This window comes from Chamaea fasciata, unplaced genomic scaffold (genome assembly GCF_029207755.1).
Source record: "Chamaea fasciata isolate MVZ Bird 193981 ecotype frontalis unplaced genomic scaffold, bChaFas1.0.hap1 SCAF_18, whole genome shotgun sequence".
NCBI classification, from domain to species: Eukaryota; Metazoa; Chordata; class Aves; order Passeriformes; family Sylviidae; genus Chamaea; species Chamaea fasciata.
Genome location: NW_027094103.1, coordinates 9,988,378 through 10,016,119, shown reverse-complemented (window position 1 = coordinate 10,016,119; position 27,742 = coordinate 9,988,378). Strand labels below are relative to the sequence as shown.

The window sequence follows — 27,742 nt, the reverse complement described above, 5'->3', positions numbered from 1 at the left end:
GTCTAGGGAGAAAATTGCTCTGGCTGAGGACAAGAGGGAGTGATTTTAAACTAAAAAAGGAGATATTTCGATTGGATTTCAGGATGAAATCCTTCCCTGGGAGGGAGGGGTGGCCCTGCCACAGAGTGTCCAGAGAAGCTGTGGCTGTCCCTGGATCCCTGGAAGTGTCCCAAGGCCAGGTTGGATGGAGCATCCCCTCTTTCCCTGAATCATCCCCTCCTGCCCCGGATTTTTCTTTCCTGACCCAAAATGCTCCCCCTGCCCTGTGCCGGCAGCACGATTCCAAAGTGTGTTGGTTTTTATAATTTATTAGCAGGACAATCTGATTGAGGCCCTGCTGACAAATGGGACGTTGTATTCCAGGAGTTTATCCCTGGGGAACAAATAAACAAACACAGCGCTGGAAACCTCATGAATTTTTTAAAGAGCTTATCGAAATCTTTTTTTCCCCCCTCTTTTCCCACAGGCAGGGTGGCTGAAAGGGGAAATATCCCCTCCATCTGCATTCCCAGCACTTCTTTTCCCTTCAATCCCTTAATCCTCTTCTTTCCAGCTTTAATCCACACGGTTGCCTCTTTCTTTGGTTTTTTATTAATTCCCCCCACTCCAAATAATCACAAAACCAACACCAAGACTCCGGAGCTCCGTGTCCAAACTCCCAACTCCGTGAGCATCCACAAAACCCTGAGCATTACATCATGCCAATTTTTTTTTTTTTCCTCCCTCTTTTTACCCTGGAATGACCCCGGATTTGCAGCCCCGGGGCGTTTCTTGGGATTGCAGGCAGCAGGAATTGGACATCCATCACCGCCTGCACCGGGAGAGCAGCTTCCCCCTGGAGCCAGCCCTGTCACTGGCATCCTAATGAGTTAATTAAGGAAAAGCAGGGCAGGGGAGGTGCAGGCCCTCCGGGAATTCTTCCCGGGAGAGGCTCATGGAATTCCCAGGGAACCGTGGCTGCTTCCCGGGGGAGAAGGGAAACCCCAGAACTGAGGAAAAGCCTTCAGCAGCTCCAGGGGGATCACAGGGTGTTGGATTCCCATTCCAAAGAGAAGTTTCCCAATATTCCCCCGCAGCTGCCAGGGGCTGGTCTGTCCTTTTCAGCACCGGGGCTGACTCCCATGGATCTCCTGCCTCCGGCCCCTCCAGATCCCAAAATTCATCCCTAAAAGCAATTCAAACCCATCAGGAAAACTGCTTTTCAGCGATTCCAGCTCTTTCCTGCCCAAGCTGTACTGCTGGAAGATGAATGTGGAAAAGAAGAGCAGGAAAGGCCAGCAGGAGCTCGTTATTCCACAGCTTTCCTGGTTCCTGGCCGTTATCCCCTTTCCTGCCGCACACTGCTCAGGTGGAGCAAGGGCACTGAGAGTGCAAGATTTGCTAATTATTGACTTTCAATCAGCTGCTCCCTGATAACTCAGTCCTAATCTGGGAAAACCAGGAAAACCGGGATTGCAGGGACGTTTTCCACCCGCAGAGGAACACCCTGGGAGGTCAGCAGGGAAATAAACACGTTAATAAATGAAATGAGGATCCTTATCCTGCCCTTCCCTGGATGTCACCTCCCTAATAACCCAGACCTGGAAGTATAAGCACAGCTTCTTCCTTGGGAAGAAGGCAAAACCTCCGGAAAATCTCTGGGATGCTGCTCCAGCACTTGCCTTGGGAATGTCAGGGACAGGTGCAGGCAAGAAACTCCCTTCCAGCTGTACCCTGCACAGCCCCAGGCAAAAACCAATCTCCTAAAAAGTTGTATTTCCAATCCCAAAAGGTCCCCAAATGTGACTTCAATCCCAAATTTGTTTTCCCACGTCCCGGCTCGTCATGGAGCACAGCCAAACAGCACCAGGCACCGTTTCAGTGTCTCCATTTAAACTGGAGATTCTGACCTTTCTCCTGAGGATCTTTCCAGCCATCCTGTTCCCAGATTTTGTTTTTTCTCTTTCTCTGTGTGTGTGTGTGTGCGCTGGCACTTCCTAATCCTCCAAATGAGATTGGATGCAGCTTTTTCAATATTATAATGCACTGCATCCTCTTTTTTTTTTTTTTTTTCCCCGAGCCCTCGGGTAATTAGATGGTTTTTAAATGCCCATGAACGAGGGCTGCAGTGGTGGGGAGGAGGGGACGGCCACTCCAGTGCCCCCACCGGGGTGGGGACACAGAATTTGCCCTTTTCCGTCCAAAGCCACCCCGGTGCCAGGCACTGGGAGCCACTGGCTCCGTTTCCCTGGATAAGGCCGGCACCAGGAACCTCCACAATCACTTCTGGCTCGAAATCCAGCGTCCCTGACGCGGGGATTTATCTGGGGACACTTCAGGCCAAGGTCAGAAGTCCCTTGTCAGTAACCTCGATGTCTTTAGGATGAAAACAGCCCTCAAACCCCTGCGGGATTGCGTCCTTCTGGTGCAGCATCACTGGGAGCAGGGATTGGGAATCGCTTCCATCACACCACGGCCCATAAGGAAAACAGATTTGATGTCCCAGGAGGGTCCTGGGAAGCCAAACTTCATTCCAACAGATGGTGCTCCCAGGGGAAGGCACCGTGCATCCATCCCAGCAGGAGGGCTGGAATTGCAAACACCCTGCTGGGGAGATGTGGAGGGAGAGGATATCCCGGTTTTTAGAGGATACGAGGAAGAACCGCTGGGTTTGGGGGGAATATGGGAGAGTTTGGAAAGCCCTTGGGCTGTGGGATCTACCGGCCCAGCCCTTTGCAGGTCTCCTCTCCCCCCATCCCGCAATTCCCAGAGTTTAGCCAGAGGGAGGGAGGGAGTGCTGCGAGGCCGAATCCAGGGAACAAAATCCCGGGAGGATTAAAATAGTACAAAACAGCTCCTCAGCCCCCAGACTGGAACTGAGGCAGCATTCCCAGCCTGGTTTCCTATGGAAACGAGCGCCGCGGTCCAGCCGCTTCCCTGCGCCTGCCTGGGGTGGTGTCGGGTGGCTCCTGGCACATGGATGTTCCCGAATCCCGCATGGATCGGGCCGAGCCTGCGCTTTCCCTCGGCTGGATCCATCCCACCACGGGCTCCAGGAACTCATCAGTGGGAATAATGAATCCCTGGGGATGTGTTGGACCCCCCTGCTCCCCTGGCAGGCGGAAAATTCCTCCCTCCGAGCCGGTATCCTTGGATGCGGCTTTGGGAGCGGAGATTCCCAAAGATTTGGGAGAAGGTGCTGCCTTGATCAGCTTCAGGCGCTGGAGTATCATCTGGAGCCTTTTGGAATTTTCTCCTCACCTGAAGGGACTCGTTGTGTGCCACTGCCGGGAATGCTGAGGGATTGGGATGGGAGCCGGGAATGCTGAGGGACTGGGATCACAGCAGAGCCAGCACCGGGTCCCAACTGCCACCAGCACCCCCTAAAAATTCCCCCCAGTGCTTAAAAAGGGGTGGGGGAAAAAAAATCCCGCTCACTTTAATCCCTTCAGGGTCGCAATTTTTCTTATTCCCAGGCTCGGGAAGTTTTGCAATTAATTTTTAATTGACCTGACAGCACAAAAAAAAAAAAAAATCCACATATGCAAAAATATCCATACATATATCCCAAGATATATTTTAATATATGTATCATATATAAATAGATATATGTAGATATATTATATAGATATATATAACACGTCTATTAATTTTGATATATTTAACTGTGACATATTTAATTAGAACTCTTATTTAGATACTTTATATGCATTTCCTTCTCTAAATGTGGCTGTATGTTGAGTGTACCTCCTTATCTATGTATTTATATTTATTTCTTTCTGTTTTAAACGTGGATTTAATCCTTGCTGGCTCCATTCAGTAACCCTCGGGCCGGTCCCGAGTGCCGGGAGGATGGAACCGGAATTCCCGGGGTGGATCCAGATCTTCAGCATCCCCCTCTTCGGGCGCAGCAGCGGGGCCGAGGCCACCCCGGAGCTGCTTCCCGGCACTGAAAAACAGGGCAAACCAGAAATAAAATTTAAAAAGCAGATCCCGCGGGGGCGGCGGGAGGGAAGGAGTTAAGCCGGCAGCCGGCGCAGGGAGCGGAGCCGCTGCATGGAGACATTAAGAAGCGGCGCCCGGCAGCGGCTGCGGGCAGAGCCGAGCGGCAGCCGCCGGGCCGGGCTCCCCTGGGCCGGCACCGGCATCACCAAAACCTTCCCCCGAGCGGTACCGGCACCGTCAGAACCACCCCCGGCAGCGGGGCCGGGCCGCGGGCAGCGCCCGGAGCCTCCCCGGCCCCGCCGCTCCCGGATGGAGGCACGGAGGGATGGATGGAGCCATGGATGGAGCGGCGGCGGCGGCCGGGAACAGGGCCCGGGGACGGTGAGGAGGAGGAGGCGGAGGGGGAGGAAGAAGGGTTCGGAGGGAGGGGGGGGGGGGAGGGAAGCGGCGCTGCCGGCGGGGGGAGCGCATTAAAACCGAGGCTAAAGGGGGGAAAAAAAAAAAAAAAGCCCAAATTAACAAACAAAAATAAGGAAACAAACACCACCACCATCACCACCCCCAGCCGCCCTGCGCAAAATAAAATTAAAAAAAAAAAAAGGAGGAAAAAGGACCACGAAGCTCGGCGAGCGGGGGGTCGGCAGGACCCCGGCCCGCCGGGAATTGTGCATGGGAAGCGGCGGCTGCGTGTGCGGGAAGTTGGGGGGGCGCCGGGTCCCCCCCGCCGCTTTGCGGGAGTTGATGATTCCCGCCTCATCCCGGCAGGGATTTTTCGCTGGTTTCTGCTGGTTTGGGAAGGGTTTTGCTTCGCAGAGGGAGCCAGGCAGGAGAGAGCTCTCCTCATCCTCATCCTCCTTCCCAGACTTTGTGCAGGAACATCTCCGCCGGGGAAATAAGGAATATAAGGGAATGTAATCCTGCCAGAAGCCTCTCCCCTGTTTATTTTCCTCTTCCCACATCCATGCTGGCAACTCCGGGGGATAATTTAATATAAAGATGAGCAGGGAGAGCAGAGGCTGTTGCAGAACGGCGTGAAGGTAACCTTGAGCTGAGCCCTATAAACCCCGGCCTCCGTCAAGGCAGGATTAAAGAAACTTTCCTGGCAATCCAGAGCTGGGAATCACAGCCTGGCACTGGGAGCCACAGCCCCGGGCTGCTCCCACCCAGCCTGGCCCTCTGCATCTTCTCATCCGGTGAGTGCTGGATCCTTCCTTCCTCTGGGAATTTATCTGGGACTTATCCTTTATGAGGGGCTGTCCCTTCTCTGGGCTTGGGAAAGAGCTCTCCCTTGGAATATCCACTGCTGTTGAGCTCCAGGGGCTCCTCCAAGATAGGATTTGTTAGCAGTAGTTAGGGTTTTTTTTTAAGGCATATTATTATATCATAAATACTGTTAGCAAGTATTGTGGTTTTATATAGATTATATCGCATCTGTTCTATACATTATTAGCAGATATTATGGGGTTTATATTTATTATTCTATTATCCATATTATTAGTCCCTGTAATGGTTTTTATATTCATTATATTACAATATTCCATGTATCATTGGCAGGTATTAGACCCAAGGAGAATTCCCCAGGGGGTTTTGCCCTGGTTTTTGGGATGCCTTTCCCAAATCCAGGTGCTCAAGGACCCGAGTCCAGCTGCAGCACTGGGGTTGCAGGAGCCTAGGTCTAGTGGGATACGTTCCTGTTTTTAGGGTCCTTGATATTTGGGATCCTGGCAGATGGGAACCCCCACACACAGAGCCCTGGTTCCCCAAGGGAATTTGGGGATGGTTTTTCCCTCACAGAAAAAAGCTCCCTTCTTCCTTGGGGGGGATCTTATCCCCATGGAAAGCTGGGCCAACCCTGAGCAGCTCCAGGCTCCCATCCAGAGTCACCATTCCCATGGCTGAGGCAGGATCCATTCTCCCTGTGTGAGGTGCAGCCTCCATGAGTGTTCAGCATCATTCCCAGCTCAGTCCAGATCCCGGGAAAAAATCTCTGCTTCTCCCAACCCCTTTGGGCTCACTGAGTCACTGCGGGCAGTGCAGGGAGCTCTGGGATGGGAATTTGTGCTTCCCGATGTGTTGGCTCTCTCTGGAGCCAGGAGCTCCTCCTGGGAGTGGGGAAGGAGCGTGGGACAGGAGGATGTGCCCTGTGCCGAGGGATGATGAGCCTGCAGCATCCATGGGAACGGCAGATCCCTTCCCGAGCCGGGCCTCCCTCGTGCAGCAGGATGCAGGGAAAGAAAGGAACCAGCTCTCCCGGGAAAGGAGGTTTTGAAGGAAGTGTTGCACGAAATCCTCCTTCTCACTCCATTAATGTCCGTGGGCTGTGCAAGGCATTGTCTGCCGATGGAAAAGCTCGTTAGTTAATTGCCCCAGTGCTGCTGTAATCCCAGATTAGCGAGGGCTGAGGCAAATCTCCGTGGAGCAGACCTGAGCGTGGGATTTAGAGGGAGATTGGATTCGGCTCTTCCCTACCTGGGGAGCCTGTGGGGCCTTCACCCTGGGCTGGATGTGCTGGGTGCTCCCGTGGGGCTGAGCTGCACCCGTGAGGGGTGACACTTCCCAAATCCCCCCTGAGGGTCCCCATAGTGGCCTCGGTGGGATTTAGGCTGCTCTGAGCACCACGAGGCGGGGTCCTGGTGGGGTGCAGCTGGATTTCCCTTGGGGCAGTGTCCCTTTGGTGTTTCCCATCAACCTCCCGTGAATCCTGGAGCCAGGACTGGGCTGCTGTGCTCAAAACCTCGGGATAAAACCCTTTGGCTGCTGCGGGGTTTGTTCCTCGTCGTTAAGCACAAGGAGAAAACCAGCAGCGTCCTGGCTTTCCCCGGAATCAGGAGCTGTCAGGCTCGGGATGTGCCGATAGCTGCAGCTCAGGAATGCTTTTCCACAGTGACAGGGACGTGCAGGTGTCCATGGATGGAGTGTCCGGAGGATTTGGGGAGGATGAGCAGTGCAGGGAGGGCCGTGTATCCCCCCGGAGTGGCTGCCAGCCCGGGTGCTGCCTCTGGAAAACTCAACCCCGTGTGTCTTAAACCTCCTTCTCCTCCGGGATTCAGGCAGCTCCGTCTGGGGGCAGCTTTGCTGAGCCAGCAGCTGGCTGAGATCCAGCTGTGCTTCCCTGGGGAACAGCCCCGGCCTTCCTCCCGCCCTCCTCCTCCTGGCTCCTGGTTGGAGCGCATCCTCTGGGATGCACATCCCGGCTCCCGACGCCTGATTGAAAACCGTAACTGGATTTTGCAGACTGGGCATGAAACCCCCCGAACGTGAGACATTAAAACTCCTTAGGTTAAACCCTGTCACAGACACTCGGCGTCCTCTGAAGGAATTACATCACCTTTTCCAAGGGCTTGAGTGTCGGCAGGGTGGGAAAGAACGGGAGAGGGAGTCTGGGAGCGTCCCTCGGTGCCACCGAGACCCCGCAGACCGGGGTGGCCTCTCCCAAACCCCGCTGGGTGTCACCCCAAAAACAGGGAATTAACGGGGAAATGGAGGTTTCTCAGCCCTGAATGCCGGGATGGGGCTGGTGCCGGCAGCAGGAATGCTCAGGGAGGGATGCTGGAAGCCGGCAGGGATGTGGAGAGGGAAGGTTGGGATCCTGCTCCCCAGCATCCAAATTCAGCGACCCCGATCCCAAAGGAGGGAGCTTCCCGCTCCTTCCACGGCCCCACCCGAAGTACCCCGGGCAGATGGGATAACGCTGCTGGAGAGGACCGGATCACCCAGACCCCCGGGGTTGCTGCGGATTAATTAATTAATGAAAATGCTAACGATGCCGGGAGGGGAACACCAAGTCCCGCAGCTGGATCCCTGCTGTGCCACCTCATTTCCATCATCCCACAATTCCCTGGACCCTCTCCCTCCCCGAATCTCTGCAATCCACGGCTACTTCCTTCCCTATCTCCTTCCCTGCCTTCGGCAGCGCCGGGTGCTTTTTAAATGATTCATGGCTTAAACCATTTTTCTTTATGAGCTGCTTTTCACACTTGTGAGGGGAATTCAGCCTCCAAGAACCTGGAACGGGCTTTGATGGAATTGTGGGTGGAGGAGCAGAGCGTGAAGTAAAAACTCTCCATTTTCAGCTCGGCTTGGGCCATTGTGGAGTAGAATAACCAGGGAAAGCAGCAGAGCCATGGAGATGGGATTACCTGGGAATTAGTGGCCTGAAGGCAACGGCCTTTCTTTGCTTCTGGGGGCTGGAGCAGACTGCTCATCCCAGCTGGGATTGGTTTTGGGAGTCCCTCGCCTGTCCCACAGCAAATTCCCACCACCATCGTGGTGATCCCACCCCGTGCCAGCCCATGGCTGTGGGGATGAGTATCCCGTGGGTAGGAATTGGCATCCCTTGTGCAAGAACCAGCATCCTCTGGGCAGGAATCTGCATCCTCAGGGTGGGGAGGAGCATCCCTTGGGCAGGAATCTGCATCCCTTCGGTCGAGGTCTGGGCCATCAGTGGGAATTTGCAATGCCAGGCAGCTCAATGTCGTAATTAAAAACGGGGTTAAACTTCCTTAAATAAGCTTGATTAAACAAAATTGCCTTTCTGGGCCAGGCTGCAGGCTCTGGGCTGGTGCAGCACTGTCCAGTTATTGGAATAAGCCAGGGCAGGATCCATCCTGATGTTCCTGGATTTATTTATAGCTCAGCCCTGGCAGAAACGGGGCTGGTGCCCTGTGGGCTCCGTCCTCTGGAGAGCACAGGGAGCACTAAGAGGAGGTTGTGCAATTAGCACGACCTCATTTTTCAGAGGAGCCTCTCAGAGACCTTAATCAATTAGTCTGGGGCAGCCCTGAACAGATCCTGGATCCTTCTGGATCTGAATTCCTCTGGATCTCAGTGCCCCATGCCCTGGGAAAGTGCTGAGGCCATTGATAAATCCCCAGAATATTTCAAAATCAGTTTTTATCCAAAAGCAAAATCAGCTGGCTAATTCCAGTCCAAACTTCTCCATGGACTGCCAGCAGGGAGGGAGATTTGAAAATCTTCTCCCCCAAAACACTTGGAAATCCCCCACAAAAATCCACCAGCAAATCCTGCCCTGGATTTTCAAATTGAGCCAATAAACCCCAAACGAGAGGTTTTTCCTTTGCGTCCCTTGCTGGTTCGGCCTGTGGGAGGGATTTATCGGCTCCACAGGGAAGCCCAGGCCTGGGAAGTGTCTCATCCTTGAGGATGAGGATCCGATCCCGCTGCAGCTTCCTGGGATGAGTCTGGAAGCTGCTGAGTCAGCTGCTTTTAAGGCTTCCCCAGAGGAGAGGAGGCACAAATCCATTTCTCAGCAAAACGAAGGCAGAGAGAAGCTGAATAAATACATTTGGCTGTGATTTGAAGGCAGCTGACAGCTCCCTGTGCTCTCCCCCGGGAGGAGCTGGATGCTCCAGGTGTGCCCTGCTGGGATGGAATAATCCTAATTTCTCTCAGTTTCATTCCCAGCCATAACGGTGTTTAAATCCAGCCCCACACATCTCATTTGCTGCCTCCTTAAAGAGTGGAAAAGGGAGAAAATCCATTTCCACGGGGCTGGAAAAGAGGACAGCAACTCCACCCACCGGGAGCTTGGGCTGCTCAACCTCTGCCTGGGCTTCCACTGCAGGACATTTCTAGGGATGGAGGCTGAAGGGTTTGAGGGGTGGCAGTGCTGAGGGTGCCCAGTGTCGCTAGGGGTTTGTACTGGTGTCACTGGGGGGTTGTACTGGTGTCACTGCTTGGTGCTGGGGAGGATTCGGAGCTGCAGGAACTGTCCTGGGATGGGATGGAGGGACATGGGGCTTTCTGGCGATCCCTGCACGCAGATGGGTGGTTTTGGTACCAGCAGGTCCAGGGAACCCCCATGCACTGTGTCCCATGAGTCCTGCGCCCCACGGATTGGGGTGTTTTACCCCATCCCCTGAGCCCTTCACGTCGCTGCGTTTCCAGGCTCGGCAGAAGCATTCCCAAGGGTGCCCAGAGGGGCGCAGAACCTGCTGTCCCCACGTCCTGCTGTCCCCATGCCCTGTGGCGTGGGACCGAGGTCTGTCCCTGCGTCACAGCCCGCCCGTGGGGTCACCCCATTGATGTCACCACCCTTCTGTTTTCAAGCCCTATTCTTTCCCCGTGCCTGTGATAAGAAATGTTAATGAGGGGACGAAATTGGATATTCCCGTCGCCTTCTCCTCCTAAAGGAATTCTGGTGGTGGTTAATTTGCCGGCTTTAATGGGCCCATTGTTCTGCCGGGCTGCGGGAGCCACGTGAGGGTGTTTGGCCCTGCTCGGATGGGAGGTGGTGCCTGAAGACAAGTGAACCTCGGGGCTCAATAATTGCGGAGCAATTTGAAGACAAGCCCCAGATCCATAATTGATGGGCCCTTCACTCATCGCGCTCCCGCTGTGCCGAAGCCACTCGAGCAGCTCCCGGACCTGTTCCCACCTCTCCACGTGCAGAGGGATGGATAAACCTGGATAAAGGTGGCAAATTATCGAGGATTTCCTTGGTCTGGGGACGGGTGACACCGCTCAGGGAGGTGGCTTAGGTGTGGAGTGATGCTCAGCCGGGGATCCCGGTGCTGGGATGGGGATTTTGGCTCCTGGAGGGAGTGTGGTGATGGATGTAGGCAGGGAACCATTCCTCAATCCCGGCTGGACCTACATCCTGGGAAATGCCCCCGCTGTGCTTTGGCTCTGGGTGCCAAAGGGTCTGGGGGAGCAGGGAGGGATTCCCCAGTCCTGGCACTGCCAGCCGGGGGGATTTTTCCAACCCTGCAGCTCCCGGGGCTGGATCCCTCCCCTGGGATGCGAGGAGAGGGATGGATCACAGCGGGTCACAACCGAGCCAGGGCTGGCGGATAATTCCCCGCATTCCCTGCTGTCCCAGCAGTTTTCCAAGCAGCCGTGGCAGCAGCAGCCGCCGGAAGGCCAGGCTGAGGACGCTGCATTGCGCTGGCTGGGGACTGTCCCCGTTTGCTTCATTAGTTCGGATGACAAAGTGTGTCACCGCTGTCCCCCGGCCACGCCGCGGGCTGCGCTGGCACCGCCGCCGCTCCCGAGCGCTGGGGCTGCGGGGCAGGATGGGACCCCCGGGGACACGGTGGCGGGTGATGGTGGCACTGGGGACCCGGGGTGACCGGTCCTTCACCCCGGCGCTGCTGCACGGGGCGTGGATCCATCCTTACAACGCAGGGAGCGCTGGTGGGATGCAGGGAACGGCGTCCTCCGATGCTTCCTGCATCCCTCAGCTCCCGAAATTCCCCAGCCCCTGCTCATACTGGGAGCACTGGTGCCCGTACTGGGAGCACTGGTGGCGGCTCTCTCTGCTGCCCTCCTCGCCTGTGACCCCCCCGGCATTCGGGAGCCCGGAGCCGAACCCATTATCTGCTCGAGACAATTAGCAGAAGCATTAATGGAATATATGCAAATGCGCAGTAATTGACCTGTGACTCGGCAGTTCATGATGGAGAAGGATGAGCTCCAGATGGCTTAATGAGAGTAATTTAAGCCCCTTCTTTATATGCCGTGCCGGAGCCTGGCAAGGCCGAGCCGAGGAGGGGAGGAGGAGGGGTGGCACTGAGGACGTTCCATTTGCTCCCCAAACCAGCCCGTACCCAGCTCCCATCCAGACTCCGGGAAGCTGGATTTGTCCTGGATAAGGGAAAGTGATAAAATCCCGGTCAGGGAGCGCGGGAGAGCAGCCAAGCACCCCCGGGACCACCGGGCTGGGGGCTGCTCTCCTCCTCCCTGGTGCCACCTGCACCTCCCCTGCCACATCCTGCGCATGGAAAACCCCAAACGCTGCTACTCCGAGGTTACTCAGCCTTTACTCCGGCTGTGCTGGCTCCGAGCTGGGCTGGGGAGGGCTGGTTTGAGGTCGTGCCCCTTCACTGCCCTGCTCCAGCCTGTCAAGCCCTGAGCTGCGTAAAATTCCCACGGCAGAGCCGGAGGTATCCGAATAACCACTCTGGGAAACCAAATTAAAATATTGATGTATAATTCATGCCATATGTTCCACCAATATTTTTTATTTAATCAACTGAAGACAGATGGCAGGAACATAGAGGCCATTAAACTAATGGCACTTTGTCTTTCCATTCATTTCCGTCTCCTTTCCTAAAACAAGACGAGGCCGTGACAGGCAGCACACCCTGGGCACTCGGATGTGTCAGCAGGGGCATTTCCCAGGAAGGCCTGGAGGAAATCTTCCATACCTGGGGGGGTTTGGAGGAGAGAAATCCCATGAGGGAAGTCCAGCCTGGTGGGGCTGGGGGGGGCTGTCCATTCTCTGCCCTTCCCGTGCCAAGAGCCACCAGGGATGGCCCTGGTGTACCTGGGACACCAGCCTGGTAGCAGGGTGGGAATGGGGATGCTCCTGGCTGGAGGATAGAGGATGTCACAGCAGTCTCCAGTCCCTGGGGACATGAGGGGCTGGAGAGACACCCTGGGATGTGATGCTGCTGTCCCTGTGGGATGCTGGAATATCCACTGGCAGCACCCTGCTGCCCGTGCTTGGATTTCACTTGGAATCTGCCGGAGCAGGGGTGTTTGGATCTAGGGGTGAAATGTGTTCCTGCAGAGTGTACGTGCACAGCTCATCCTCCTGGGGGTGAAATTGGGTGAAACCGGGAATTTTCCGTGTCCCTGAGCCGTCCTGGAGCGCCTCTCCTGCACAACGAGGCACAGGCGTGCAGGCTCTGGGATTAGGGCTCACCCCACCAGCATCGCTCCCACTGCACCCAGTTCACACCTGGGAGAGGTGAAACTGTCCCTCTCCAGGGCTGGAAGGCGGTGGAGACCGCGGGGGTCCTTCCTCACCCGCCGGGGGAACAGGGCCACCACCATCGCGTGTCCTGGGACACTTTGCTGAGTGTGCCTCCCTCTTTGACTTGCAGGTGGAGATTTCTGGCCCTGGGAGTGAGCTGAAAGGGATTCCCTCGGACAAAGGGTCCCAGGCAGCATTCCAGGCTCCAGGCGCGTCCAGGGACCTTTCATTCTTTTGTCTGAAAGGGCAGCGGTGCCGTTCCCATTCCTGCGATGCCTGACGGAGCCGGTGCCGCCGGGAGCGAGGAGCTGCGGCAGCTGATCGGCTTTCAAATCACCTTCAAACCTCGATTTCCTTAACATGATCCCTCCGTCAGCGCAGTCCCCGGGGCACAGCCGGGGGGCTTTGCCGGCAGGAGAATAAACCGGGGCTGGAGGTGACAGCCAGCGCTGGAACACCCCGGCCACCACGCGGGGACTCGAAATCCACCTTCCCCAGCACTCCAGGACTTATTCAGCGTCGGGCAGCAGCTTTGCACGACTTTGCCCTGCAGCTCTCGCCCCATCTGCCCGCCGGGATTCACCTCCAATCCAGGCGGGATAATCCCCTCCTTGGAGCATCCCTGGAGCTTCAGAGCAGCTTCCCCGCGGCGCCGGCTGCCGGGGAAGGGATGAAGACGCTATGGCCAAGCTTTTGCTAAAACTCCAGCGGTACTTTCGGCGCAAACCCGTGCGTTTCTTCACGCTGCTGGCTCTCTACCTGGCGGCCGGCAGCTTGGTTTTCCTGCATTCCGGCTTTTCCGGGGAGCCCAGGGTGCCGGGGAGCCCGCGCAGCCCCGCGGCCGCCGAGGGGCCGGGGCTGCCCTACCTGGGGGTGATGCAGCTCAGCCGCGGCTTCAAGGCGGCGGCCACGATGCCGGCGGGAGGCCGACGGCACGGCCCCTGGTTCAAAAGCACCTCCAAGGAGCCGTCGGAGAGGGGAAAATCCCGGGATAACGGCGGCCCCCGGAGCCGCGCGCTCAGGGGCAGGAGCGGCCGCGAGAAGGAGGAGGACAGAGGTGAGGGTTGGGGACATGCGATAAAAGGGGGGGGTCCCTCCTTTTTGCCTCTCCCAGGGGGACGTCACGAGTGGTCTCTGAGCTAGTTTTGGGTTGTGCATCCCTGCCAGGACCACACACACCCCAGGAAATGTGTTTTTATTTGTTTATTTATAAACCATGTGCGTGCGCTGCTGGAGCATCGAGGTTTTTCTTCCCACGTCCCACGGGAATGCTCTGGGGAGCAGCACCCCACTCTGGAGAACATCAACCCAGAGGATATTCCCAGAAGGGTCTTCTCTGTCCTTCTCCCCTCCTTCCTCTCCTCCCTCCCCAAGTGCCAATAATCTGCTTTTATTTTTCCATCTTCACTCGTTCCCTGTGCTGCATCACCAACCTCTGAGTCCCCCCTTGCTGTTAGAGGTGATTTTTGGGGGTGGCAGCTGGGGGGGTGCTGTGCCCCATCCTCCTCCCAACCTTTGGCTCTGCCAGGGAGAAAATTCCGTTTTCATCCTGTTGGCCTGAATCAACACAAAATCCAGGTTTGTGTGGGTGTTGTGTTGATTCAGGGGCTGGCTGTGATTCCCGTGGAAGTGCAGATCCCTGCCTGGCTGGGGTCTTGTCAGGTGGGTCCATTATTAATGATCAGGGATAAGAAAATGGAGCTGTTCCCATTGATTTTTAAAATATCCATCTATTTATCCTGAAGGCAGCCAGAGCTGCGTGTTCTGTGGGACTTGGGTGGCTGGACTCCAGCAGGAACCCCCAACCCCACGGCAAACTGGGGCTTTCCCAGGGGTCCAGGCTTGATCCCCCCAACCTGGGCTGCTCCCAGGGAATGGAGGGCTCCTCCTCCTCCAGTAGGATGTGGTTGTGTTCATTCCAGGAATGGTGGACGACCCAAGCGTGGAAGCCAAAGAAATGTGGTGCTTACAGGATTTTGTCCCGCTAAAAGGAGCTGAAGGTGTTCCCCCGTTGTGACCCCGCTCCGAGGGGTCTCTGGGGTGTTTTGGTGGCCACGTCTCTCCATTGATGCAAATTGACTTTAGCAGATGGTCCCTGAGCCCGGGCTGGCTGTCCCCATAAGGACCCCAAGCAGTGCCTGTGTCCTGGGCCATATGTCCCCTGTGCTCCAAGATTAACCTCATCCAGCACTGCCAGCAGGGATGGGATGCTGGCCTTGGGATTTCTGGATTTATCTGCTCCCAGGTGGTCTGGGAATATAATTTTCCCCTTGGAGCATTTGGCAGCTCCTGAGTGTGATGGTGTGGAGAAATTCCACGTGCCCGGTGTTCCTGGTGTGGCTGGTGGGGCCTCAGGTGCTCCCCCTCTCTTCCCTGCTCCTCTGGAGCACCGGGATATCTGGCAGGAGCAGGCGGATTTAATGGCGCTGGTAATTAAGTGGGGACAGCTTAACGAGGCGGCTGCGGAGGCTCTGCCACGTGAAATCATTCCAGAGGGAATACTGCTCCAAAAATCAGCTCTGGTTCAGAGCGTGATGTGCAGCTCCCTCTTCCTCCTCCTCTTCCTCCTCCTCGCTCTCCCGGCAGTGTCAGGCGAAGTTGTGGGTGGAGAGCAGCCCCGTCTGCCGGGGAATGGCCTCATCCCCATGGGAATGCAAATCCCCGTGGGAAGGGGCATCTCCTGCCTCCAGCCAGGGAGGATTTGTAGGCAGTGAAGCCAAGGGAAGCAGGAACAGACCCCAGCCCTCAGCCACATCCATCTCTGGTGCCTTCCTGGACAAGCCCAGCCATTCCCACCTGTGATACACAACCAAGCAATTCCACGAGCATGGAGGGACCAGCTGCCCCAGGCAGACAGCTGGAGCCATCCCTTTATCCCTGGCTCTGGGAAAAATGGGAAGCTTGAGGGAATTTAATGACAGTCGCTGGGTGGATCTGTGTGTGTCTGCTCACAGCCGTGTTTCCAACAGGCTCCAAAATTCCTCCTGGAGATGTCTCCCCCCCTCTCCCTACAAACTTCCAGTCCCACCCTCCCCCTCTCCTAGTATCTCCCCCTTCTCTTGTGTCCTCGTCTCTCCCTAATTATTCCGGCTGGCTTCCCAGTAAGTGGCAGCACGCATATGTCAGGAGCATTGGATTGAAGGTAATGCACATCAGTCACCGACTCCGTGCAAGTGTCTGGAGCCATCCCACACCCGCTGGATCCGGCACGGCTGGAATCCACTGACCTGCCAGGACCTGCTCAGCCCTGTGGGAATGTCGTGTGGCGTAACTGGGAGTTGTGGCTCTGGTGGTTGATGTTATCCGGCACATTTCTCTCCCTTTTCCTCCTCTGCTGCCCTCCATGCTGGCTTGGGAAGGCGGCTCCAGCACCGGTGCTGTGCTGGGATAATTGGGAATTGGAGGTGCCTGTGCATGGGGCACACCATGGATGGGCTGAGCCGGGTCAGGGACCCCAAGGAGGTGTGGAAAGCAGGCAGGAGGAGATGGGAAGTGTTATCCCAGAGTGTGGTTTGGAATTGGAGCGGCACAGTGAAAGAAATTCCCTCCTGTGAGGGTGGGGAGGCCCTGGCACAGCGTGCCCAGAGGAGCTGTGGCTGGAAGTGTCCAAGGCCAGCTTGGAGCAACCTGGGATAGCAGAAGGTGTCCCCGCCTTGTTTGCACCCAGAGTTTCCGCAGCAAACAAACAGGGAATGCTGCTGCATGTCCCTCCTTGGGGAAAAATCAAGAGGGGCGGGATCAGTGGTTGTGACCCCCTGCCCTCTCTGTGTCCCCAGCCCGGTACATCGGCTGCTACGAGGACAACACCCGGCAGAGGACCCTGCGCGGGATGTCCTTCTTCGACTACAAGAAGATGACGGTGTTCCGTTGCCAGGACAACTGTGCCGAGCGGTAGGGACGGCGACAGGGGCTCCCTGAATCCATCAATCCCTGCGCACCTCCTCCATCAATCCTTCCCCACCGTCTCCATGAATCCCTGGGGACTGTCTCCATCAATCCTTCCCCACAGGAGGGGATGGGATAGGATAGAATGAAATGCAATTAAATGATACATGATATGATATGATATGATATGATATGGTAAGATATGAGGTAGGATGGGATGGGATGGGATGGAGGGGAGTAATAGGATAGAATAGACTAGAAAAAAATAAGGATGGGATGGGATGGGATGGGATGGGATGGGATAGGATAGGATAGGATAGGATAGGATAGGATAGGATAGGATAGGATAGGATAGGATAGGATAGGATAGGATAGGATAGGATAGGATAGGATAGGATAGGATAGGATAGGATGAAGTGATATGATATATTAGGGTATGATAGGAAAATAGGGTAAGATAGGAGGTAGGATAGGATGGAATGGAATGGAGGGGAGTGGCAGGATAGAATAGACTAGAAAAAATAAGGATAGGAAACAATTGCAGCATGAGGTGAAATAATGGATAGGATGGGATCGGATATTTTAAGTTGGAAGTGCCCGACAAGGATCACTGGCCCAAAAATGTATCCCTGGGATGCATGGCAGATCCCAGCACTGGCCACAAGTAGGAATGCTCCTTCCAAACCCCTTGGAGCCGGGAGGATGCTGAGATCCCGTCTCCCTCTCGGCAGGGGGTACCTGTACGCGGGGCTGGAATTCGGGGCCGAGTGCTACTGCGGGCACAAGATCCAGGCATCCAACGCCAGCGAATCCGAGTGCAACATGGAATGCAAGGGAGAGAGGAGCAACACCTGCGGCGGGATCAACCGGCTCTCCATCTACCGCCTGGAGCTGGCCCAGGAATCCGCCCGCAGGTGTAAGTTGGAGGCGTCCCTGTGGATCCCAGCTCTCGTGGCGCTGGAGGGGTGATTCTGGCATTCCTGAGCTGGGTCATGGCTCCGTGGAGCTTCTTGGAGAGCGGTTCTTGAGTCTGGGAGAGTTTTGCCGCTGCAAACATCAGGAATCTCCTTGTGGGGAATGCTGCTGGCTGGGGTTGGGTGGAATGAGGAGCGCCAAGGGCTCCTGCTGGAATTTAGGGAATTTTGCAAAACTTTGGGTGGAGATTTCTTTCCTGATAGCCAAACAGGACCATCAGTGTCTCCTGTGTGTGCTGCAGGATGAAGGATGTGTGGGAATCCCAGACAGAGCTGAGGGTGCTCCCAGTTAGACAGGTCTGTAATTACCCACGTTCCCTGCTCACCTCTCCCCATGTCCAAGGAATGGGAAAGGGGATGGCAGCAACCAGGAATGCACAGGGGCTGAGGGTGCTGAGGACCATCCCAGGGGATGGGATTCCAGTGCTGAGAAAGACCTGACCAAACCCAGCTGTGCTCTCCTCCCTGGCTCCATCCCTGGGGTCACCAAGCCGATAAAAGCAGCCAGGAAAAAAAAAATATCCTAGATTTTGCTGCCGGGGTTTTGCTCTGATTTTGCTCCGTCAGCAGCCAGACCGAGCGTCATCCAATGTGGCTGCACTGCTGGAGGGGCCGGGAGCCACTGGAGCGGTCAGGAATGCCGTGTCACATGGAGTGGCACTAGTGTCACATTCGGGACGTCACCAGGGCCTCTCTCTCTCTCTGTCTCTCCCAGATGGAAGCGCGATATTCCGGGGGTGCTTCCGCCGGCCGGAAAACGTCTCCATCGCCCTGCCCGCCAGCCAGCTCATGCTCAACATGTCCGTGGATAAATGCGTGGATTTCTGCACAGAGAAGGTACGGGGATAAACTTCACTTCTTCATCCTTGTTTCCACCATCATCATCAGAGAGAGATCTGAACCCGGTTAGGGACAGGAGTTTTGTGTATCCAAATGGCAACGGGAAAAATGGATTTGTGTCCCTGCCACAGGAGGGACTGGAGCCAGCAGCAGCCCTGGGGAAGTTTGGGAAGGAGCATCCCAGAATTATAGTTTAGGTTGGAAGGGGCATTTAAAGAAGCCACCACAGGGTCCTGCTCCAGTCCAGGGGTCTCATCCTGGGGCGCAAGCAGAGAGAGGAAAGGTTGGCAGCGGGAACTGATGGAGGGTGGATGCTGGAATGGGCTGTAAGGATGCTGGAAACGGTCTGGAATGATGCTTGAAATAGGTTGGGAGGATGCTGGAAATAAGGCAGGAGACACTGGAATTGGAAGGATGCTGGAAAGGGCTGGAAGAAGGCTGGAATGGGAAAGAACAATATAGAATTGTCTGGGAAGATGCTGAAATTGGAAGAATGATGGAATGGTTTGGAAGAATGATGGAATGGTTTGGAAGAATGCTGGAAACAGTCTGGAGGGATGCTAGAAATAAGGTGCAAAGATGCTGGAATTGGAAGGATGTAGGAATTTTCTGGAATGGTGCTGGAAATGGTCTGGAATGAGGTTGGAATTGGATTGATGCTGGAAAGGGCTGGAAGGAGGTTGGAATGGGACGGAATGGGCAAGAACAATACTAGAATGGACTGGAAGGATGCTGGAATGGTGCTGGAAGTATGTTACCAACCACCCCGCACAGCCCAGCGAGGGCGGGTGGGGCAAGGGCTCTGCCGCGGGGTTGGGGAGGTGGTGCCAGTGCCATTCCCTCTGCCCATCCCCGCAGGAATTCCCTCTGGCAGCGCTGGCGGGCACCACGTGCCGCTGCGGCTTTCCCAGCACGCTGTTCCCGCTGCACGAGCGCGAGGACGAGCAGCTCTGCGCCCACAAATGCGCCGCCGAGGAGTTCGAGAGCTGCGGCTCCGCCGACTTCCTGCTGGTCTACCAGACACAAGTGCAGGGTGAGCTGTTCCCCAGCCCTTTCCCCCCAGGAATGCCAGCAGGGAGTGCGAGCATCCCGTTAAAAACGAGCGTTTCTTTAGATTCCCTGGGAAATCAGCGCTCCCCTGAGGAGCTGTGGTTGGTGCCTGGCTCAGCTGCGGGGCACAGAGGATTCCGTCTGCCTCTGGAAGGATTCCTCCTTCCCAGGGCTTCTCCCACCTCTCCGTGATCCCATGGGAGTCTGCTATCCAGAGGGGATAAGCTCCAGGGAAAAGGGGTGGGGAAAAAGGCTGTGACCACACAGAACATTCCTGAGAGGGCTCTTGTCCTCCAGCAGTGGGAGCAGGGAGCCAGGGAAGCACTGGGAGAAAGGAAAAACTGCTCCTGGGAAAGATCTGAAGGGAGCAAATGAGGACCCAAATTCGGGCGGGTTTGGTTCAGTCTTGTCACGATCCTTTGGTGTTCGGGGCCGTGCTGGAAACGCTGTTCATTGATCCATAAAAAAAGCAGGAGCCTTGCTTGGCACAGGAATCCCTGTTAGTCACTCTTCCCTAAGCGCACAGTTCGGAATGACAGAGAACTCTTCGGAAAAATCATCTCAGGACTTTTCGGGTGTTTAGGACTTTTCGAGGTGTCCAGGACTCTTTGGGATGCCCCTCCAAGCCTTAGGCAGGGCACAGTCACCTCCCTGCCCCTTCCCCAGCATTTTTCCTGGGAGCAGTAGTGTTTCCTAAGCTATCCCTGTGGGAAAAGCAGGTTTCCATGACACATTCCTGATGCTTGTCCCTGCAGACAACCGCTGCATGGACAGGAGGTTCCTGCCCAGCCGTGCCAAGCAGTTGGTGGCCCTGGCCAGTTTTCCTGGAGCCGGGAACACCTGGGCCCGGCACCTGATCGAGTTGGCCACCGGCTTCTACACCGGCAGCTACTACTTCGATGGCTCCCTCTACAACAAAGGTGAGGGGAGGGCGCTCCTGGGGCCCCACCCCAGCTGGGGACAGTCCTGGTGACATCCCAGGGGCTGCAGGAAGGGCGGAGCAGAGCTGGCTGTCAGCGGCGCTGCTCCATGGGGTGGTTTGGGGTGGAGTGTCCTGGTGAGGGAATTCTTCCTTGGGAGGGTGAGGAAGTCCTGGGAGGGGTTTCTCAGAGAAGCTGTGGTTGCTCCATCCCTGGGTGCATCCAACGCCAGGGCTTGGAGCCACCTGGGATAGTGGAAGGTGTCCTTTTGCAAGGGAATGAGATGAGTTTTAAGATCCCCTCCAACTCAAAGCATTTTGGGATTCTGGTTCCCCAAACCCACCCCAATCCCAGCTGCCGCAGTTTAGAACCACTCACAAGTTTTATCTGGAGACCCTGGAGGTTTCTCCTCTAATTCCTTCACTCTCTGTGGCTTTGAGAGGAAATTCTCCATTCCTCCTCAGCTGTGGCGGAGTTGGGATCTGCATCTGTGCCGCGTGGTCGGTGGGGTCTGTACCCAGGGTATTCCCTAAACCCACCTTTTCCCGACACCACAGGCAGCACATTCCTTCCAAATTCCTGCCAAATCCAGCCTTGCAGAGAGGGAGATACTCAGTGAGGGAGCGCTGTCCCAGCCCCCAGGGTGCAGCAGCACCCCAGGGAAGGGAGCAGCAGTGGGAAAAGCCTTGGCTGGGTTCTGCTGAGCCACCCGGGGCGTGGGTTCCCTGTTCGTTCCCTGCCGGAGGGGCCAGGAGGTATCCAGGCAACCGGCAGATTTATCCCCCGCTGAGAGCCAATTACACCTCTCTAATTGATGCGGAACAGCTCCTTCCAGCTTATCCCCCACTCCAGGTGTATTCCAGGGGCCGGGATTGATGCTGGCTCAGCCCCACGCTCAGTGCAGGGTCCCCTCTCTGCACCCTCCCATGGCATCGCCCCCACCTTGGGCTCATCTGCTGCCCCACAGGCCCGAGGATTTCCCTTTCTTTCTTTATTATTATTCCAACTGTGCTCAGGGAGGTTAAAGCCATAAAATCTGCCCTTGACCCCTCAAAACAGGCACAAGAGCCAAGTGTGGCCAGGGAGATGTCACCCCGAGGGGCCCCCTGTGCCTGTGAGCCACCCACTCATGAATTTTATGACACTCGTAACATGGGAAAATAAATGATTTCCATCTGGGAGAGGGATGCAAATCCTCCTTCACGCCCCAGCTGCTTTCATCATCCAACTGGATTTTGCAACCTGATATCCCTGTGATGTTCTCTTGCATGGAACCATGGGGTCGTTCGGGTTGGAAAAGCCTTATGAGACTGAATCCAACTGTTCCCCCAGCACTGCCAAGGCCACCACGTCCCCAAGTGCCACATCCACACGGCTTTCAAATCCCTCCAGGGATGGGAACTCCATCACTGCCCTGGGTCACCTGGGTGGAGATATTTTCCCTTATGTCCCATCTAAACCTCCCCGTCACAACTTGAGGCCGTTTCCTTTAATCCTCTCTGGTTTTCCCTGGGAGCAGAGCCCAGATCCCCCCAGCTGCCCCCTCCTGTTAGGGAATTGTTCAGAGCGAGGTCTCACCTGACCCCCTTTCCCAACTCCCCGTCACTCCCGTTAATCCCAGCTCTACCCGGGCAGGATTCAAGGGCGAGCGGGATCACTGGAGGAGCGGGAGGACCATTTGCATCAAGACCCACGAGAGCGGGCAGAAGGAGATCGAGTCCTTCGACTCGGCCATCCTGCTCATCCGCAACCCCTACAAGGCGCTGATGGCCGAGTTCAACCGCAAATACGGGGGACACATCGGCTTCGCCGCCCACGCCCACTGGAAGGGCAAAGGTAGGGCAGGGAATCCCCCGGGACAGCTCCGGCCTGGCTGCTGGAGCTGGGAATCGGTTGGGAAAGCCCAGCAGAGCCCAGGGGGAATCTTGGGCTGTGCCACCACTTCGGGGCCATCTCTTGGATAGATTGTGGGCTCCCGTCTTGGGTGGGATGGGACAGGACAGCAGGAGCACTCTGCCCTGGCTGGCCCAGGCATGGACGGGCATCTCCTGTCCCCATGGGAGTGGTGGCAGCCCCCCAGCCCATCCCTGAGGTATCCAGGTGTTATTTCTGTGTGTCCGGCTGCTCCCGAGCCACCACCCTCCCCACGCTGAGGCTGCTTAATTACAGCAATTTCCAAATTGCTGTTGTGGGATCGACTTCATTGGAAGGAGTTAAAATGTTTAGCTCGACTGAACATCTGCTACCCTTAACTGTGAGTTTATTTAAGGGGAGTTTTGGCTGCTGTGGCTGGGATGTGCCTGGATTTCGTTATCTCCATGTGCTCGCAGCGCTGGGGACAGCCCAGCCCTGCTGTCCCCAAGCGGGGTGTGGTGTCACCCACTTCCTCAGCCTTGTGTCCCTGGGCTGGCACTGTCCCCTCTGCGGTGGCATTGGAGCCTCTTGGTGGATTTTTTCCCCCCATCCATCTGTGGATAGAGCCCGGATTGTTATCCCAGCACCACAGGGAGCCTCCCCAATCCCAGCCCCCTCCCCAGCCTGGCCCAGGCCTCGTGTCTCCAAGGGGAGGGAGATCCAGAGGGGACAATTCTCTCCGCGCCAGCACAGTCTTGTTTGCAAGTACTTCAAAATACATCACCAAATTCTTTCCAGAGGATGTGTGGAGCAATTAGCCGGTGGGTTAATGGTCAGGTTAATTAACCATTGCTGGGAAAGATGGAGATTTTCCCCTGAATGGTTGCTGAGCCCATTCCCAGCTGGAGAGACCCCTGTACACGGAGCATGAGGGTCCCATTCCCAGCCTTCCCTGCAGCCCAGCTCTCCAAATTATTTTCTTCTCCCAATAACTAATTTTGGGGCAAATTTGGGAAAAAAAAAGTCCCCAGGTCCTCTCTCCAGCCTCACCCCCAGTGCTGAGGGGGTGTTTTCCTGTTTCTCCCAGCCCATTCCCAGCCCTGCAGAGCACAAACCCCTGTTTGGTTCCGTGGCGTTAATTTTACAACATCCCTGGAGCGGCTCCAAAGCAAAGTTTTATGTGCTGTGATTACACAAGGTGAATTGTCCTGGATGTGCTTAATGGAACACATCCTGTGGTTAACGATTCCAGAGGGAATTGAACCCAGTCCAGCTGTTAATCAGGCCTTGGTTTTTTGCGGGGAGCACACGAGGAAGAGGGAGATGCCTGGAGCTTTAACTGCCGGGAGAGGCGCGGCTGATTATTGCTGCTCCACCATCCCCTTCTTACCACCTGATTTGAATGGCAGGATCAATTAGCCAGGAGGAGGTTAATTGAGAAGGTTAATTCCAGCAGGGATGGGGAGAGGACACAGAGGACATCCACTCACACCCTCTGTGTAAGAGCCTGAATGAGAGACACGGGACCCCAGGCGGGTCTTTAAAGGTGCTGTTTGCTCCATCGATTGGAGTCACAGCAGTCCTGGGTCGTGGGTAGCAGAGCCAAGCCTAAAGCTGTCAGCATCAGCTTACGGGCAAAGCCTGAAGCCACTTTAGTTCTGGTTACAATGCATTATGTGGTTTTCTTTCCTGAGCATCTCAACACATAAAGACCAATCAGCATCACACACGAAACCTTCGCGATTACCTCTAGCCCACCATAACTGCTGTCGTTACCATATTATGTCACGGTTTAAGCTTGAAGTTGTTTTTCAGTTTTCTCGCAGTGGAAAATCCTTAGGCCTTTATTCTACTTGGTAAAAACGTGGTTTTGTTTGCTTATGGCATCTTTTGCTTTTCTCGAGGCCTCTTTCTGCTTGCTGAAAACGCCTTTTTTTTGTTTGTGGTCAACATATCCTTTGCTCTAGCCATAAAACCTCCTTCTGGTTCGACTTAACCTTTGCCTTCTCAGTTGTCCAGCAGCAACTGGCTTCAGCCATCCTTAATTCAGGCATATTTTATTCTTCTATATCAAAACTTGCTTCGATATCAAAACTTCTACATCAAAACTTTTATTCTTCTGTATCAAAACTTCTACACCAAAACTTTTATTCTTCTATATCAAAACTTCCGCTCTGTAGAATGTAGGGGTTCTACACTCAGCGAACCTTCTGCTAAGCACCCATACCTGTAAAACTTCACTGTAAACTTTCATCATTCCCAACATCTCTGCTCCTATTTTTTATTTTTTTTTTTCCCCCCCCAGAGTGGCCGGAGTTTGTGGCCAACTACGCCCCGTGGTGGGCGACCCACACGCTGGACTGGCTGCGCTACGGGAAGAAGGTGCTGGTGGTGCACTTCGAGGACCTCAAACGGGACCTGTTCGTGCAGCTGCAGAGGATGGTGGCCCTGCTGGGCGTCACGGCCTGCGAGGACAGGCTGCTGTGCGTGGAGGGACAGAAGGACGGCAACTTCAAGCGCTCGGGGCTGAGGAAGCTGGAGTACGACCCCTACACCCCCGAGATGAGGAAGACCATCGGCGGCTACATCCGAACCGTGGACGCGGCGCTGAAGCTCCGCAACCTCTCGGGGGTGCCCGAGGATTATTACCCCAGATGATGGTGACACTCACGGCGGGGGGGACCACGCCCTGCTGGTGGCTCTGGTCCTCCCGGCTTCCCGCCTAATTCCACCCAGTGGGTGGCTCCTCTTTTAACCCTTCATGTGCTGCTGTAGCTGTTGGTCACCCCCTGCATGAGCCGCCACAGGTCCCCAGACGTCGCTGAGCTTTTTTTTTTGGCCAACCTGGGGGACACGGGTGCCTTCCCTGCCCCGGGGGTCCCTGCGCCCGTTCTGGCTGCCCCAGCCCTCCTGGGAAGTGCCATGGGATGTTTGTGTGTCCCCTCAGGCTCTCCTGGGGACGTCGAGCTGCTCAGGCCGTGCCTGATGCACCTGGAGCTGCCGGAGCTGAGCTCCCTGGGGTGGGTGTCCCCAAAATCCCAGCCCTGGAAGGATTCCTCGGGTGGAATCTTCAGCCTTCCCAAGGGAGGATGGGCCAAGGGTGTGGCACCACGGGGGCAATGCTCCCTTGGATCCTTCCCGAGGTTCTGGGATGGGCAAGGCCGTGCTGTGAAATGTCCCCAGGCATGGTGGCTGTGGCTCCTTGAGCCATCCAGTGGCTCCCTAAGAATTCCCTGGAATTCCCCAGCCACAGCACCAGGCAAAGTTGCTGCTCCAGCCCTTGGGGGGAGCCCATGACCCCCACCAGTGTGGCTACAGGTGGAAGCTCCCCTTCCCTGTGGATACTGCTCCAGAGGGGGATGTTTTCCCTGGACAGAGGAGCTGGTGGAACCCACGAGCTCATCCAGGCCCCATTTCAGAGCCCACGAGCCAGAATGGCCTCCCAGGAGCATTTTTGGGGGACCAGGAGCAGTCTGGGGGACCAGGAGCAGGGTCCACACCGCAACCCAGCTGCACGCAACCCCTCCGGGGAGCAAACCCTGGGGCTGAGCTTTGGGGTGTCCCAAAGCCAAACCAAAGGATCCCACACACACCGGGAACGTGCCGATTTCCGGGCTGGCTTTGTGCACAGCTGCATGTGGTCCCTGGCTGTCCCCTCATCCCACGCCGCCCTCCCCGTCCTGGCTTTGTCCCAAACGAGCTCCCCAAAAGCTCCAAAACCCGCAAGACCCCCTTGGATGTAGGTGCAAAAGCCATATATTGTACGCAGCCTTTTCTAGAGTTAGAGATTCACCGGTTGGCTTTTAACTCTTGATCCTGATAGAAATGCAGGCACAGGTCAAATCCAGAGACCCCGCTTGGTCTCTATTCCAAGAGAGAAGCAAAATCCCTGGAGAAAAAAGGAGAATTTCAATAAAAATCTATTTTTCTAAGGTGTGTTGGGAGCAGAGCTGTGCTGGGGGGTTCCTGCTCCTTGTCTTTTTTAAGGAGGTGGGGGATTGCATTCAGAGGGAGCAGCTGCCCTGTTTTTAACCCTTCTCTTCACAAACAGCTGGAGGTTTTTCAGGATTCATGGCGGTGGGAACGGAGCTGAACCCACGCTCCTTTGGTCATGGCAGCCCCGGGGTTGTCTGCCAGTCAGAACCAACCCTCAGGGCAACCCAGCAATTAAAAGAGAGGTTTTGTTGCTGCTCTGCCTCCCCGTGTGGTTGTGGGGCCACCTGAGCACCCCCCACGCATCCCAGACCAGGAATGTGGGAGCAACAGCTCCACTCCCCTTTAATTCATTGCTGTATTTAAACCCATTAATGGGTATTTAAATCCCATTAATGTCATTTCTGTGTTGACCACGCAACAGAAGCGGCTCCTTTTTGGGAGCTTTAGTACCTGGAGAGTGTCCTGGCAGGCAGATTCAATGGGATGTGTGGTAGGAAGGGGAGATTCACTGCAGGATTTATTCCCGACCTTCCTCAGCACCAGGGTGAGAGCTGAGAGCAATTTATCCCTTATGTCTAATCTGGAGCTGGTGAAATTTCTTTTTTTTTCTTTTTTAAATTTTTTTTTCCAGCAGGGATGAAGCCTCACATCAGCCTTGATTTGTTCTGACAGGCCCCGGCCGCCAGAGGGGCAGCGCTCCCTCCCGCCCTTCGGAAGTAATTAACCCCCCAAAGCCAATTAATCGCCGAGATAAAACAATTAAGGGATGACAATCGCGTGCGGCGCTCGGAGCCTGGGCTGCAGCTTGGGAGGAGGGAGGGGAGGGTGGGGAGGGAACCCCACATCTGCACCTCCGCCTCCACAAACCCCTTCCCACAAAAAAAGGCCTGGGAATCTCCACAGGCTCCAGCAGTATCAATTTACCTTTTATTATTATTATTACTACTACTATTATTATTATTATTATTATTATTATTATTATTATTATTATTATTTTCCCCTGCTTTTATTGCACCGCAACTGCTTTTTTTTTTTTTTTTTTTTTTTTTTTTTTTTTTAATTTGCGCTGGAACGGAGCAGTTGGAAGATATTATGACCATGTCAGGGCGTGCTGCACATCTGGCCGCACCTCTGGATTATGGGATTCCTCCTTCCCCTCATCCTACTGACGCAGGAGCAGCTTCCCCCTCCCGCCAGGAGCCGCCGGCCCCGCACGCACAGCCCGAGCTGGAGCTTCGCACTCTGATTTTTTTTATTTATTAAACCCTGGGTTATATTTTAACCACGCAGAACTGGCACGCAAGGACAAAATTCCCATTCCCCCTGGGAAAAAAGGGAGCCAGCCGCCCTCCCCGCCATCATTTTCCTGGGGAAAGCTCTTGACATTTCTCAGCCCGCTCGGTGGCCCCCGTGGTGCCTGGGGGAGGCAGCACTCAGCCTTTCCATGAAGATTTGGAAAAGCCGGGAATCTTTTCCGCTTGACTCAGCCTGAGCATCCCTGGGTGGGCACAGTTCGCCCTGCCCTGGTATGGGGTTGGGGGGGACCGTGACCTCCCCCTCCTCCCTGGATTCCTGCAGGGGAAAAAAAAAATCATCTATTTTTGGCCATCTCGCATCCCTGGGAGCGTTTTCCTGCCTCT

The 27,742-nt window shown here is 55.5% G+C and overlaps 1 protein-coding gene across 3 annotated transcripts; it reads left to right on the top strand.

The window, feature by feature from the left end:
* The first annotated feature begins 3,875 nt into the window (after positions 1–3,875).
* On the top strand, positions 3,876–26,102 carry WSCD2 (WSC domain containing 2). 3 transcript variants are annotated; one of them, XM_066199824.1, is made up of 9 exons: positions 3,876–4,305; positions 12,774–13,700; positions 16,420–16,534; positions 17,260–17,444; positions 18,218–18,339; positions 19,201–19,375; positions 20,148–20,312; positions 21,948–22,148; positions 24,472–26,102. In XM_066199824.1, exons 2-9 carry the CDS (start codon positions 13,325–13,327, stop codon positions 24,822–24,824), a joined length of 1,692 nt encoding a protein of 563 aa, XP_066055921.1. In that variant the 5' UTR covers positions 3,876–4,305; positions 12,774–13,324; the 3' UTR covers positions 24,825–26,102. The 3 variants fall into 3 exon arrangements, with proteins under 3 accessions (XP_066055921.1, XP_066055922.1, XP_066055920.1); XM_066199825.1 differs by lacking the exon at positions 3,876–4,305 and adding an exon at positions 4,439–5,117; XM_066199823.1 differs by lacking the exon at positions 3,876–4,305 and adding an exon at positions 10,130–10,359.
* Positions 26,103–27,742: the final 1,640 nt, after the last annotated feature.